At 48.0% G+C, this 14,720-nt stretch overlaps 1 protein-coding gene across 1 annotated transcript; it reads left to right on the top strand.

Moving 5' to 3' along the window:
- The first annotated feature begins 69 nt into the window (after positions 1 to 69).
- LOC128329961 (uncharacterized) lies at positions 70 to 12,969 on the top strand. Its single transcript, XM_053261979.1, has 6 exons — positions 70 to 1,458; positions 1,920 to 2,002; positions 8,513 to 8,581; positions 8,720 to 8,771; positions 10,487 to 10,523; positions 11,454 to 12,969. Exons 1-5 carry the CDS (start codon positions 340 to 342, stop codon positions 10,496 to 10,498), a joined length of 1,335 nt encoding a protein of 444 aa, XP_053117954.1. The 5' UTR covers positions 70 to 339; the 3' UTR covers positions 10,499 to 10,523; positions 11,454 to 12,969.
- Positions 12,970 to 14,720: the final 1,751 nt, after the last annotated feature.

Raw genomic sequence — 14,720 nt, forward strand, 5'->3', positions numbered from 1 at the left:
TCTTGGAGACTGAGCTGTGCAGCCATTGGCTGGGGCTGAAGGGCTAATCTAAGCCAGCTGTAGATGTCGCTCACACAAACTCTGGGCTGGAAACGGGGTGGTTCTGCCCCTTAGTTCTCCTTCTGTGCTGCCTGTCTTTCCTTGTTTGCTGCCTCCAGGACCACTATTGAGACTTCTGGGTGCAAACAGCATAGCTCCCACATACCTCCCCTTCGACCATGGCTTCCTTGAAGGCCTGGCTATTGGGCCTCCTTCTGGTCCTGCTCTGTTCCTTCCAGCTCCCCAAAGCACAGGGAGAGGAGCAGCACCACCACCATCACCATGGAGATGTAGAGCACCATGGCAACCACCACGAGGGCGGACACCATCATCAGCATGATGATGATGACGATGACCATCATCACCATGCAGCTCACCATCATGAAACAAAATATACCCAAGGAGGACATCATCCTCACCATGATGAAGATGACGATGACGACGATGATGATAAGCATCATCATCACCACAGCGAACACCATGATGAACACCATCATCATCACCACCACAGTGACCACCATGATGATGATGATGATGACGACGATGATGACCATGACAAGCATCACCACCATCCTGAGCATCATGGTGACTACCACCACCACCATCATGATAAAGATGATGATGATGATGATGATGATGATGATGAAGAAGAACATCACCACCACCATGAACATCATGGAGATCACCACCATGATGATGATGATGACGACGATGATGATGAACATAATCACCACCACCATCATGAACATCATGGCGACGATCATCACCACCACCATCATGATAAAGATGATGATGACGACGACGACGATGATGACGATGACGACGATGAACATCACCATCACCACCATCATGGCGACCATCATCACCACCATCATCATGATAAAGATGATGATGAGGAGGAGGAGGAGGAGGATCCCCATCAGCAGCATCACGAACATCATGGTGACCACCACCACCACTATGATGATGACGACGATGACGATGATGAAGATGAACATCATCACCACCATCACAAACACCATGATGACCACCATCACCACCACCATGATGATGATGATGAAGATGAAGATGACGATGACAGTGATGAAAAGAAGCATCACCATCATGGACATCACAGTCACCAGCATCACCAAAAAGATGATGATGATGATGATGATGATGATGACGACAGTGGTGAAGATGATGATGACGATGAGGATGAGGAGGAAAAGTCTCATGGGCACCATCACCATGGTAGCCATCATCATCATCATGAGAAAAAAGAGCACCATCGTCATCACCACCATCATGGTGATGAAGACCAGTCTGATGAAATTGCATCTAAGGAAGAGGATGAAGATGAGGAGGAAGCACACAAGCAAAAGCACCATAAACATGAAGGTCACAAAAAGACAAAAAGACACCATGAAGGGGAAGAAGGTAAGAGAAATAAATTGCTTGCTGAAGGAGAGGAAGTGGGTGGGATGTAATGGGACAGTGTTCTTTTTTGTTAGGGGAAACTGATGCACTAGGAAAAGGCAGCAATCCTGTCTCCCAGCGTCCCCTGCTCTGGTTCACTGAGCGTCATAAATTGTGGTTCCCACTGACCTCTCTTACCCTGTTAAAATAATAATGGCTCTGAGGCCCACCTCTCTTACTTTCCACCAACTAGGCCATGTAGAACATCTTGGCTCCCTGCTGCCCTCCATGCCCAGTAATTTACTCTCCTCTTTGGAGAACTCAGAAGTGGAACTCCCTGTTCTCCAGCCCTAGCCTCAATCTCTAAGCCCCAGTGCTCCCCTGGCTTGCAACTGCCTGCCAGGCCCTCCACACCTTCTCTCTCCTGCACCAAGAGAACCTGGGAAAGACAGCCGTATCTGTGTCTCTCTTTTCTGCTGCAGAAGAGGATGACGATGCATCTGAAGAGGATGAAGATGAGGAGTATGAAGCGGGCTCTCTTTGCCACTACTGTGCCTTCTGCAAGGTAACGAAGGGCAATCTTCACCGGTTCAGCTCAGTTCAAGGGGCTTCCGTTGGCAGAATGGTTTATTGTTAGAAGTCAGGGCCTCTTCCTGTGGTAGAGATGCATGCCTCACACCTTTGTCCATTCATATCCAGTTACAGTCACAGGTTGATCCACAGCAGGAGGCCTTCTCAGCCCTTTCCCAGGCAGGCTTAGGTCCTTCCTGATCACCTTTTGTTGTGAGATTGGGACCTGATCAGAGCATTTTATGCTTCCTTATATTTTGCTCCTTGAAGCAGAAAGGGGAACTCTGTGCTCTGCCTCAGACTCCCTTTTGTTCCACTAAAACAAGTCCGGCTTAGCTTTGCCATGGTGCCTCTTCTACTTCTTCCTTGGTGGTGAGAGTCTGTCTTATTTTGCACATCTTATTGCAGCCAGCGCAAGCATGCTCACCCCAAGCATGCTTGCTCAGAGTTTGATTTCCCCTGTGCCCTTCCCATGCTCTCTTCTCTTCCTTCTTGACTTAGGTTTACCCAAATCCTCTAGGAGCCAAACTATGTGTTTTGCAGGGAAACCATGATGGGTACTTAGGAAGCACCTGATACTGAGCCAGGCCCTCAGTATCCATCTAACTCTGCATTCTCTGCACTGACTGGCAGTGGCTCTCCATGATTCCAGGCAGGAGCCTTTCCCAGCCCTACCTGGAGTTGCCAAGAATTGAACCTGGGCCATTCTGCATGCAAAGCAGGTCCTCTGCCACTGAGCTCCAGCCCCATCACCAGCTGTATTCCTGATGTTTTGAGTCGTACTTAAAAGCCGATACGAGTGTCTCTTGCATCACGTGCATTGGAACAGGGCAGCAGTGCTGAAGGAAGGGATGTGTCACCTTCTCCCATGATGTTTTTTTTGTTTTTGTTTTTAATCTAAATGGCTCCCTTCCAAAGGTGCCATTTGCCCCACTGGGGGAAACATACAGGCACTGATTCTTTTCAGGGGCACCCACAGTTATTTTTAAGTAGAGATCAAAACACTGGGAGATGAAATTTGGATCTGCTGTGGTACATACAGTGTGGCCCTAAACAGGGGCGCACAACTCAAATGCCCCATTGGACCAGAAGCAACCATGAGTTGGCATGCAGGGGCCGAGGTCAGTTTTCAGTGCAAACTATTAGTTACTTATGGATCTTTCCCCCTGCCAAGGGACCCACAATTTTAATCAAGGAGGAATGCCCATAGAATAGGCCCTATCCCTGCTCAGTCCATGGGGCACCTGGAGTGCCTGCCAGCCCCAAATAAACACCAAGTCATCTCCTCCTCTTCCTTAATCACAGTTGCTTTTAAGCTCCAATTCTAGGCATACAGTCCTAGAGCTCTTCATGGATCTTGCTGTTCATGGCTCCTACTGTAGGCCACTCCTACGTTGGGGCCAGCAAAAAAGTTCCTGCCGGCCAGAACTGGCCCCCAGGCCTTATGTTGTGCAGGCCTGCTCTAAGACTTTAGCTTGGTTTAATCCCATTTCTGTTCACATGGCATGGGAAGGCAGAAAAGAAGAGGTGGTTGTATGCTTTCCTCTTTAAAGAGGAATATGGAAAACCTTCTCCTCTCTGTCCAAGCATCAGTGTGGGTTCTCTTGTATGTGTGAACAGTCCACCAGTGAAGCCCTGACTCTTGAACTGCCCCTATAGGCGTTACCAAAGTACTTAATGCCTTCTGCCCCGTGTGTAGTTGCAGCCCATAAGCAACGTCTTCCTTTCCGTACCATATTCAATCTCATCTCCAAGAGCCTTGGCTGACATCCAGGCTAACACTGGGCTAGACAAAGAAGCATCCACCCAAGGAGGCCATGTAAATGAGCAGATGCTCAGGGCTGCTCAGTCTCTGGCACACTCCTGATTCATTTGTTCAAGTGTTGCATCTGCACGCGGATAGCCATAGCAGCCCTTTCACAAGGCAGGGTGAGGCAGTTGTAGATTGCTGGGGTTCCAGCAAGGCGACACAGGAACATAGAAAGTGGCCTTATACCAAGTCAAGCCATTAGTCCATCTAGTCCATCCCTTTCAGTGATTCCACCAACCACTGGCAGGGGAAATGAGGAAACGAAACTATCCTGGGGCTGCGACTGCCCTGTTCTCTGCACTGGCTCCGCCCCCTTGTGGCTGATGCAGGGGGCGTGGCTTGGAGCCACTGGTCAGACTGTCCCCTGGCCCCTGCAAAGCTCCCTATGCCCCAAGGGTTGTGAGAAAGGGGTCCTCAGATGTTGTTGGACCACAGCTCCCATCATAGGAACATAGGAAGCTGCCATATACTGAGTCAGACCATAGGTCCATCTAGCTCAGTATTGTCTACACAGACTGGCAGTGGCTTCTCCAAGGCTGCAGGCTGGAATCTCTCTCGAGCCTATCTTCGAGATGCCAGGGAGGGAACTTGGAACCTAGATGCTCTTCCCACAGTGGCTCCATCCCTTATGAGGATTAAACCTTTCAGTGCTCACACGTCTAGTCTCCCATTCAAATGCAAACCAGGGTGGACCCTGCTTAGCAAAGGGGACAAGTCATGCTTCCTACCACAAGACTGGCTCTCCTCCCCACAAGGTGCCCGCCCCCTGCAGCTCCTCCGGGAGCAGCTCTTCAGGACTGATCTGACCCTTGCAAGCTTGACAAGGAACAGCTCTCTTTACACTCCTTGCAAAGTTTGGACGAAGCACGAGGAGAGAACAGGCTGGGGGCAACCTTCTTCCCTCTCTGCCTCCTGCGCCATTTTCAAAGCTGTTTTGACTGGCCCCCATCAGAGTCATGGAGCAGGGCAGCATCGGGCCCCTCACCTCAGGCACCACAGTATACCTTGGGGGCTACCTCCTCCTGAATTCTACCAAAGACAACCACAGGGCTCTGGGGTCGCCAGGAGTCGACACCGACTCGACAGCACACTTTGCTTTACTTTACCACTCTGAGAATAGTGGCTAGCTTTGCATTATGCCCTGCCACATATATGGACCGAGAGAAGGAGGTTTCCCAGCAGGAGGCATGCCACAGGTTGTGTAAGCAACAATGCAGCTGTAGCCTGGAAGTCGACTTAGCGGAACTGGCTAACGCAACGTCCTTGCATTTGCGCCACATGTTAACCCTAGTGCCCTGTGAGTCTGTATGTTAGTCCCTGGGAATTATAGTTCTGTGAAGGATGGCTAGGGAGCTGTAACACGGAAGCGTCAGCACCCTCTCAAAACTCCAATTTCCAAAGTAAATGACAACAGTGCAGATGTGTCAAACGTGGAAAGCTCCATTGAGCCAGTCTCCTTGTCCCAATTGGAGTGGATGGATAGAGGGAGGTCATGAACACATTTCTCCTTCTCCTGAGTTAGAACTGCTGCTTTTTAGGATGGAAACTGGGGAGCTACCGTTGTGGTAGCATAAGTGAGAGTGGGAAGTGTGGATGTGTTTTGTGAGGAAACTGGGAAGAACATTCAACTCTGGAGGATAGTGTGAGTCATTTCTTTTTCTCTGGATTTAAGTATATATGATTATATCCAGGCAGCTACCAATTTACTGCTGTTTTGCTACATACTGTAAGCCCTCACTTAATTACTCAATTAATTACACTTAATTACTCAAAACAGTAGTGCATATGCCGGTAACCTCCAGAGTTGATTACTGCAATGTACTGTATGTGGGGCTGGCTTTGTACGTTGTCTGGAATAGGGATGTTCAGAACATTCCAAGCTCGGAACACCTTCACTCAGAACAGGCTTTTACGAGTGTTCCATTCTGAAATGGAAAGCTGTTTGAAATGAAGGGCTCGTTCATCAGAACAACCGGTTGAGCCAGAACGTTCTGCACATCCCTAGTCTGGAAACTGCAATTGGTGCAAAACATGGGAGCCAGGCTGGTCTCTGGGTCATCTTGAGAGCCAGCGTGGTGTAGTGGTTAGAGTGCTGGACTAGGACCGGGGAGACCCGAGTTCAAATCCCCATTCAGCCATGATATTAGCTGGGTGACTCTGGGCCAGTCACTTCTCTCTCAGCCTAACCTACTTCACAGGGTTGTTGTAAGGAGAAACTCAAGTATGTAGTACACCGCTCTGGGCTCCTTGGAGGAAGAGCGGGATATAAATGTAAAAATAATAATAATAATAAAAATAATAAATAATAATCTTGAAGAGACCACATTATTCCTATATTAAAAGAACTGCACTGACTACCCATATGTTTCCAGGCAAAAAACAAAGTGCTGGATAACCTCTAAAGCCCTAAACAGCTTAGGCCCGGGATATTTAAGAGAATGTCTTCTTTGCTATGAGCCCTGCTGCCCACCGAGATAATCCAGAGAGGTCCATCTGCAGTTGCCACCAGTTTGGTTCATCTGGTGGCTACTCAGGGATGGGCCTTCTCTGTTGTTGCACTCCCTACCAAAATAAGAGTCTCTCTGACAGCTTTTTAAAAGACTCTTAAGACACATTTATTCATCCAGACTTTTTAACTAGAATTGTAGTTTTAAACTGTTTTAATTTCTGTTTTAATTTGTTTTATGTTTGTTGTAAACTGCCCAGAGACATGAGTTTGGGGTGGGGTGGGGTGGGGTGGGGTACAAATATACTAAATACAAATAAATAATACATATTTTTTTGGTCCTATTTGCATTGATGTCTGTTGCCACACTTCAGCCTATGTGTTTAGGTAGCCAATGTGTTTTCCTGTCTGTGCTCCTGTGCCTTTATAGCCACCTGACATGCAGAGATTAAGCAGATGACGCTTTCCCCATCAGTTCCCTCCAACTTGCCAGGAGAAGTTTCACCTGCCTAACTCCTGTATGCTGGGCTGCAGCTGAAAATACAGGAGCAGATAAAATAAAAGCGGCTGGTCACTACATTTCACATTAGAGAGGATCTCTTTTTCCCCATTGCAAAAGGTTTTCAACATTCCATTGCTAAGTTGGTGTTAAATTCAGCTTGGCTGCTAGTAGGTGATCTAGCAACTAAGAGCCATTGTTAATGGAGTCCCTGGTGGCACAGTGGTAAAACTGCCGCCCTGTAACCAAAAGGTTACAAGTTCGATCCTGACCAGGGGCTCAAGGTTGACTCAGCCTTCCATCCTTCCGAGGTCGGTAAAATGAGTACCCAGAATGTTGGGGGCAATATGCTAAAATAATTGTAAACCGCTTAGAGAGCTCTGGCTATAGAGCGGTATATAAATGTAAGTGCTATTGCTAATGGGACAGGTAGCAGGGGGAAACAACTATATCAGGAGTTGCAGGGGCATACAGACCATTGAGCAAGGGAGGACAATTGTCCCCAGGTCCCAAGACTCCCCCTCACCCTTGGCCAGGGCGCCCCTTGCCCCCTTCTGCACCCAGCTGGTAAGCAAAGCGCTCGCCAGCTGGGAGCATGAGGCACATGCCCCTTTCTTCTCCAGTCAGCATTTCACACTAGGTGCTGCATGGGGTGGGGGTGGACTCTCCACTCCCACTGGGCATTGGCCCCTTCCCTGCTCTGATGTCAGATGAAAGGGGGTGGGGCCAGTGCAGAGAATGGGGCTGTCACAGCCCTGGCATAGTTTCATTTGCCCTGTCGGCAGTTGGTGGAATTGCTGAAAGGGAGCTCCTTTCCTTGGGAAGGAGTTCCCTTTCAGTGATTCCACCAACCGCTGGCAGGGCAAATGAGGAGATGAAAATATCCTGGGGCTGCAACTGCCCTGTTTTTTGCACTGGCCCTGCCCCTTGTGGCTGATGCAGGGAGTGTGGCTTGGGGCGCAAGGGGAAGAATCCCCAGGGGGCAGGGGAGCCACTGTCCTGGCCCCTACAAAGCTCCCTACACCCCTCAGGGGTTGCTAGCCTTGGGTCCCCAGATGTTGTTGGAGTACAGCTCCCATCATAGGAACATAGGAAGCTGCCATATACTGAGTCAGACCATAAGTCCATTTGCACAGTATTGTCTACACAGACTGGCAGTGACCTCTCTCAGCCCTATCTTGGAGTCAGACCATTGGTCTATCTAGCTCAGTATTGTTTACACAGACTGGCAGCGGCTTCTCCAGGGTTGCAGGCAGGAATCTCTCTCAGTCCTATCTTGGAAATGCCAGAGAAGGAACTTGGAGCCTAGATGCTCTTCCCAGAGGGACTCCATCCCTTAAGGGGATTATGTCTTTTAGTGCTCACACATCAAGTCTCCCATTCATATGCAACCAGGGCAGACCCTGCTTAGCTAAGGGGACAAGTCATGCTTGCTAATATAAGACCAGCTTTTCCCTGGGCATCATCCCCAGCCAATGGCCTTTGACCATTGTGGCTGGGAATGCTTGGAGTTGTAGACCAACCACACTTCTGAGGACCCAAGGTTGACCACTCCAGAATTATATAGTGCTATATAATCACTTTTTTAATAAGAGAGTGTGGCTGCATCTGTTTTGCAGAGCAGCTATGCTGAGGCTGCTGGGCGAACAAGGAAGCCAGATGTGTTCTTGTGTTGGGGGGAAATGTCTCTCTTTCTCTCACACCCCTCCTCCACATAACCTGTCCTGTCAACTTTCCCCCCTCCTTCTAGCATTGCGATGAATGTGATAAGTGTCCCTGCAAAGAAGGCGACAGCAGCGAACACTGCACGAGCTGTCAGGTTGGTGTTTCAAGCTTCTCCGTAACACCACTGGTCCCCTTCCCTTGCAAAGAAAATTGATACTCTAGTTCTGTGAGCCTTATTATAGCAGTGCCCTGTCAGTAACTCCCTCTCCCCACTGGATTTCTCTCCTTACAGTACTGCCATTACTGCTACGTTTGCCCTGTGTGTGAGACAGCCTGTGCACCAGGTGAGTTGGTTTCCCTTTGGGGTGTAGTGGACAACGGGACTGCCAGGCCTGGGCGGGGAAGTGGATGGATGGGGCCTGGGTTCAAATCTTTGCTAATCTGTGTAGCTTATTGGGTGCTCTTGGGTGAATCCTTCTCTCTGCCTAGCATTCCTCTCAGGGTTACTGTGAGATAAAATGGGATAACCCAAACCCACCCATCTCCATGTATGCCAACCTGAATGGGGTGCTGGGTTCTGCTGTTTCTGTGGTGTTCTGAGTGTAGATTCTCTGGTAGCATATGAGAGTGGATTCTTGTTTTTCACTGAAAATCTCATATGCTACCAGAGAATCTACAATGAACACCTCAGAAACAACAAAACCCAGTACCCCACAAGCTTGTGGGGGTGGTTGGCACCCTATGTGCACTACACAACCCCTCGCTCTGGGCAACCCCAGTGCCACCCAAGTTGAATTATGGCACTGCTGAAGCCTCCATTATCCTCCATGGGAGAAATCTTAAAGACACGTAAACTTCAACAAATCACCAAAGATCAGCCCTTTGCCCAATTCCTTTGAAATAATTCTGGAAGTTTCCCTGACACCATTGGGCACTACCACCCACCACACTCTGCTCGGTCATCCCTTTCCCCTTGATTTGAAGCGATACATTTGCTGGAATCCCCATTATTCCCTATGGGAAAATTCTTAAAGATGTGTAAACTTAAAAAAAAATTACCAAAAAAAATCAGCCCTTTGCCTGATTTTTTGAAATTTGGGTTGATCCTTTGAAATGATCCTGATCCTTTGAAATTTGGATTGTAGCTTCCACCCATTGGACACTACCACCACCACCCACTCTTTTTGCCCTGGGACCCTTTTTAAAAATCCAAATCGATTTGGATTCGGATTCGGAAAATTTGGCTACAAAACAAAACAGGGCTGATTCGGATTCAGAAAATTTGGATACAAAACAAAACGGGGATGTTTCGATTCGGATACAAATCGAAACAAGAAAATTCCAAAATGCACACCCCTACTAAGAAGTTTAATAACAGTGTAGGGTGACTTCAAAAACCAGGGGTTCTTCATCTGGGGACTCTCAGGGGGCCTGTGCAGCAGGTCCAAATAGTCTGTGCGAAATCTTTGCTGCACTGAATTTAATTTGTTGCTTCATGAGCCAGAGTAAAGTTCTTGGAAATAACTATCTGGAGTACTTATCTAGTTTTTACAGGAAGCTTATGAAAAGAGATTAGCTGCCCCGGCGCAGAACACCTGCGCCCTCGATCTCCCACTCTCCGACCCCTCCCCTTGCTTCCTGCTCTTCCAGAAGCAGCTGCCTGCCTCAGCCATTCTCTTGCCTTCTCTCTCCTCACCCTCCCTCCTCCACCGCCCTCCTGCTCTTCCTCAGCAGACTGCAGGTGAAGAATTTAAGCCCCCAATGTTGGAGGTTTCCATGAAGGCGCTCACCGCCCCCAAGACGCCCATTTTGGCTGCCGCCATCATGCTGCCCCAGCTCTCTCTCGCCACACATGAGCTTAGCGTTGCGTGGGCAGGACTTGCCACGTACGACCTTAGTGTATTACATACAGATAAATGGGGTGGGGGGGTCCATGGGTAATGCCTGAGGTGCAAAAAGATTAAGGGCCCCTGTCATAAACCTTGTTCCAATGAGAAGCTGTACGCTCAGAATGCTTTAGAACATATAAATCTGATTTGTTCTATTTTATGTTTTGCAGGGAGCATTGTAGACGAGTTATCGGGAGCCTTATTCCAGTAAGTGAGCCCCACCCTATTCCTTTCAGTGTCTAATTGTGTTGGGAGGCAGAAGTTGCACTGCTGATCCCTCCCCCCAGTGGGGGGCCTCTGAGCACCTGAGGTAGTGTGCTAAATCCCTCCCCATATGTCCCTTTTTTTAAAAAGCAGGGGGCAAAAGGTCATCTTATCACCTTGCTGGTGCCCAGCAATTTGCTGCCTGAAGTGACTGCCCCACCTTGCCTCATGGAAGGGCTACCCTGCCTCCCGCTCCATTGTAGTGTCCTCTGCTGCTGGAGAGGATACCCAAGAACCTGCAGAGAGCCTGCAACTAAAATGCTGGCTGTGCAGCACAGTTGTGTGTGTATGTGTGTTCTTGAAAATAAGTCTTGCTGTATTCAGTGGGATTGCAGCTTTAAACTGTCTCTTCAAATCTTATCGCAGCCAAGGAACTACTAGGTAAAATTGGATACACTATTTCGCCCCAGCCCTCAGTTTACCCAGTCTGCAAAACTGACATTTTAAGAGATCTCTTGAGGCATGCAGATGTCTCACTGGCATATATTTCAATGGGTGATTGCCTGAGAAGTCTATGTATGCTATTCTGAGCTCTTCAAAGGAAGGGCAGGACACAATTGTAAGAGGTAAATAAAAGAATGTAATCAAGCCCACATACACAGAGCTGGGCTTCAACCAGAGAGTTGAGGTTCAAAGTCCTGCTCAGTCCTACACCTTACCGGGTGACGTTGAGCTAGTCACCATCTCTCAGCCTAACCTACCTCACAGGATTGGTGTAAGGATAAAGGAGAGGAACCATGTCTGGTCACCCTGAGTTTCTTGAAGGAATGGTGGGATAGGAATGTAATAAATAAAGAAGTGGGGAAACTATACTTGAGAGATGAAGAGGACCCCACAGCAGATACGGAGCTCTTTCTTTTCTCTCTCTTTCAGGACATTTGCCACCATCTTTGAGCAACAGGAGCACTGAAGAGTCCCTGGTGGAGAAGCCAAAACGAGGAAGGGGTGGGGAGCATGTGACCCTTGACCTTTAGGGCCAAACAATATGTGACAGGCAATTCCACTGTTCTTCCTCTGAGTGGTTTCCCCCTCCCCTTCCTTGTCTACTCAAAATCCACCTTTTCTCCTTGTGAGAGAAAAGACATGGGATCCCCATAGGTTTTCACCCACCCCTAGGAAAGCAGCTTTGGGAGGGGGAAATCTGATTTTGAGCCGACGAATAGCAGGAAGAGGAAGGAATAAGCAGCTCCATACCCATCCACCCTGCCCTTCACTCCTGATTTCAGCTTCTTGCAGGGGAAGAATTGCAGAACTGCCTGTCATGTATAGTTCAACCCTTACAGTTAACAAGGAAGCCATCCTGAGCAAGCTGAGGCCTGTTGAACTAGGGAGGGAGACACACATTTGCTGAGCTAATCCACATCGAGGCAAGGAATAATTAATGCCTCTGTGTTGCCTGTAGTCTTTGAATTGTTAGAGCAAAGATTTCCAGCGTTGGGTCCCCATATGTTGCTGGACTACAACTCCCATCATCCAGGGCATTGTGGCTGGGGATGATGGGAGTTGTAGTCCAACATATGGGGACCTTAGGCTAGAGTTTGGTTCCCCCTAGTGGCTGAACTCCTGGGCAACATGTCTACCACCCACACTTAGCTGAAATGTCTATGGGACAATTCACATATGTATCCACATAATTTGATTTTTTCTCTCAAGATGACTTTTTGCTGAATCTGTGAATGGAGTTCATTGAAAAACTGATGAGGAGATATGAAAGCATGGTGTATGATCAGTGACAGATCTTTCATATATGCGAGGCTTCGCTTGATAGCTGCAGTCATCAAGGGATAAACATGCCTATGTGAATCAGATTTTAATCTGCGTAACAAGCATCACTGCATTAACTCAAACATGACTGCAACGGCTTTCTCAAAGGAATTCTGGGCATTGTAGGGTTCTGTGAAGATGCCAAGAGGCTGTCAAAGATGACAGAGCAATTGCCATCCTCCCTTTCTGATAAGCCATCACAGTTAACCAATCTGTATAGTAGCAATAACCTTGGGCTACAAACCTAAGTTTAGTTGGCACGTAGGGCAGGCTTCTTCTGAAAATTGCTCTTAGTATTCACCTGCGGACATGGTTTTCACAAACATCCAAAGCAAAAGTAGGAAACAATTGGCCAGGTGTGTCTGTGCGCAGTGATGAAGTTTGTGGCTTCAAGTTCAAGGGGAGGGAAGCCCTGTGTGAGCTTTAAGAGGCTGAAGGCTCAAACGCATCCCTCTGCAGTTTCTCCTTGCCACAGATGTAAGGACTCCCCTCTTCTGGCTCAAATGAAAATCCCATCTCCCCACCTCTGAAACAGATGCTCCTCCCCCTCTGCCTTTTTTATTCTTAATTTATAGCCATGGCTCTGTCTTGTTTTCATGAGGAATAAATTTCTTTTTGCTTCTGACATGCATGTAACCATGTAATTTGGCTGCCGCTTTGTCTCAAGCCTTTGCTGTAGTAAAATTAAGAGGGAAATTGGGGTGGGGGGCAGGAAGAGGACAATTGTGACAGGCCTTGGAAAATCAGTAATTAAGCCAGCGCATGTGGCTTCGTTTCCCCACCCCTACCATAAATATTTATCCACTCACTTGGTTTCCTCAGACATGCCGATAGCCTTGAGCAACTTTTCCCTTCCCATTATTCCATCCCTCTCTCAATATCTCATTAAGAGATCATAAAAAGTTACTTTCTACGGTGGAAATACTCCAAGTGCCTTCACACTGGCATTTTAGCGGTGGGTCTCTTGCTGGATATGCATTAGGTTACTGCTGTATGAAAGACACACTGCGCAAACTGTACAGGAGAAGAGTAATGATTTCTGTCCTACCAGACAACAGTAAGATAGAGTCCTTTTCCAAGGCAGACTCCTCCATACACCAACTCCCCCTTGTGGAGGCCGTGCAAACAGCATAAAACAAGGAACTTTACAGCAGTTCTTGCAACTACTCTACTTCAGAGTTTGTAACGGCAAGTGTGAACACACAACCCTGCTTGGTGCTTTCGTTTAGTATCAGACTAGATGAACAGTGGTGAATCTGTGATCAAGGCTACCCCCTTAAAAAAAAAAGAAAATTAGTTGCCCCACATGGCTGATTTGAAGATTGGGGAAATGGTGGCTGTGTAAGGGGGTCGTGAACCATTTCCTTCTGTACAATTCCCCCAGTCTAACTGCCCCCCCCATTATTATCACTCTGTGTGGAAACATTTAAATGCTGTACTAAAGTATTAAACATTCCACCCCGCAACACCACCTCCCCATCCTTCACAGCAGCTGTGGGACTCGTTTTAAAAGCAAACATACATGGGATCCTGACAGAGGCACTCTTACTCCAAATCTTCTTTAGTCTGTCCCGGGTGGTGTGGTCAACCGGCCAAGCATGATGATGCTTAATTTGCGGGGGGGGGCCCTCCAAAGGCTTTTAGGTCCAGGCTCCAAAATTACCTAGGTGCACTTCTGGATCCTGATCACAGCTCTCCTGGGTCACATTGAGTTGGTTTCTTTGGCTGTTTGCACAGCATGTGGACTCCTTCCCCTTGGTGGCCATGCCAGTTTACAAATATGGGTGTTGGTTCATAAGCACAGACATCTGCGCAGCGCAAAAAGACAGTTGGAGCAACTTCAGACCTACTGAGGTGACTTCGCTGCAAGTTTCTAATATTTTTAATGTGGTCAAAAACTGGGCCTCCTCTCCCTGCCCCATTTATTCTGCACATGCTTCCAGATCTGTGCAAGGAAAACGTCCCCACAAATATTGTGGGTAACATCTGTTCCTGGTGATGATCGAAACTGCCTGTGAGAAATTTGTCCCCCAGCTGCAGTTTAAGTGTATTGTAGTGACATCTGATGTTGAAGAAGAATGATTATATACCGCTTTTCAACAAAGCAAGTTCTCAAAGCAGTTTACGTCTCTTGCAGATGACACTCAGAAACCAAGCTGATGACACGCTTTTTTTCACAATGGGCTGGCAGACTCACTGTGGATTGAGCAGACACAGCCTCAGTAGCGTCTCTCTATAGGAGAGCTGGCAAAAGGCCCATCCTGATTCAGATAGGAAGAGCAGTGGTACAGGGTAGTGTGGAGTACAGCTACTCTATCCTGCAGACAGCCTGGGAGTGGAGGCTGCAAAGCGCGTGTCTGCACTCTGACAACGGAG

The sequence above is a fragment of the Hemicordylus capensis genome, chromosome 6 (genome assembly GCF_027244095.1).
Source record: "Hemicordylus capensis ecotype Gifberg chromosome 6, rHemCap1.1.pri, whole genome shotgun sequence".
In the NCBI taxonomy this organism is placed as follows: domain Eukaryota; kingdom Metazoa; phylum Chordata; class Lepidosauria; order Squamata; family Cordylidae; genus Hemicordylus; species Hemicordylus capensis.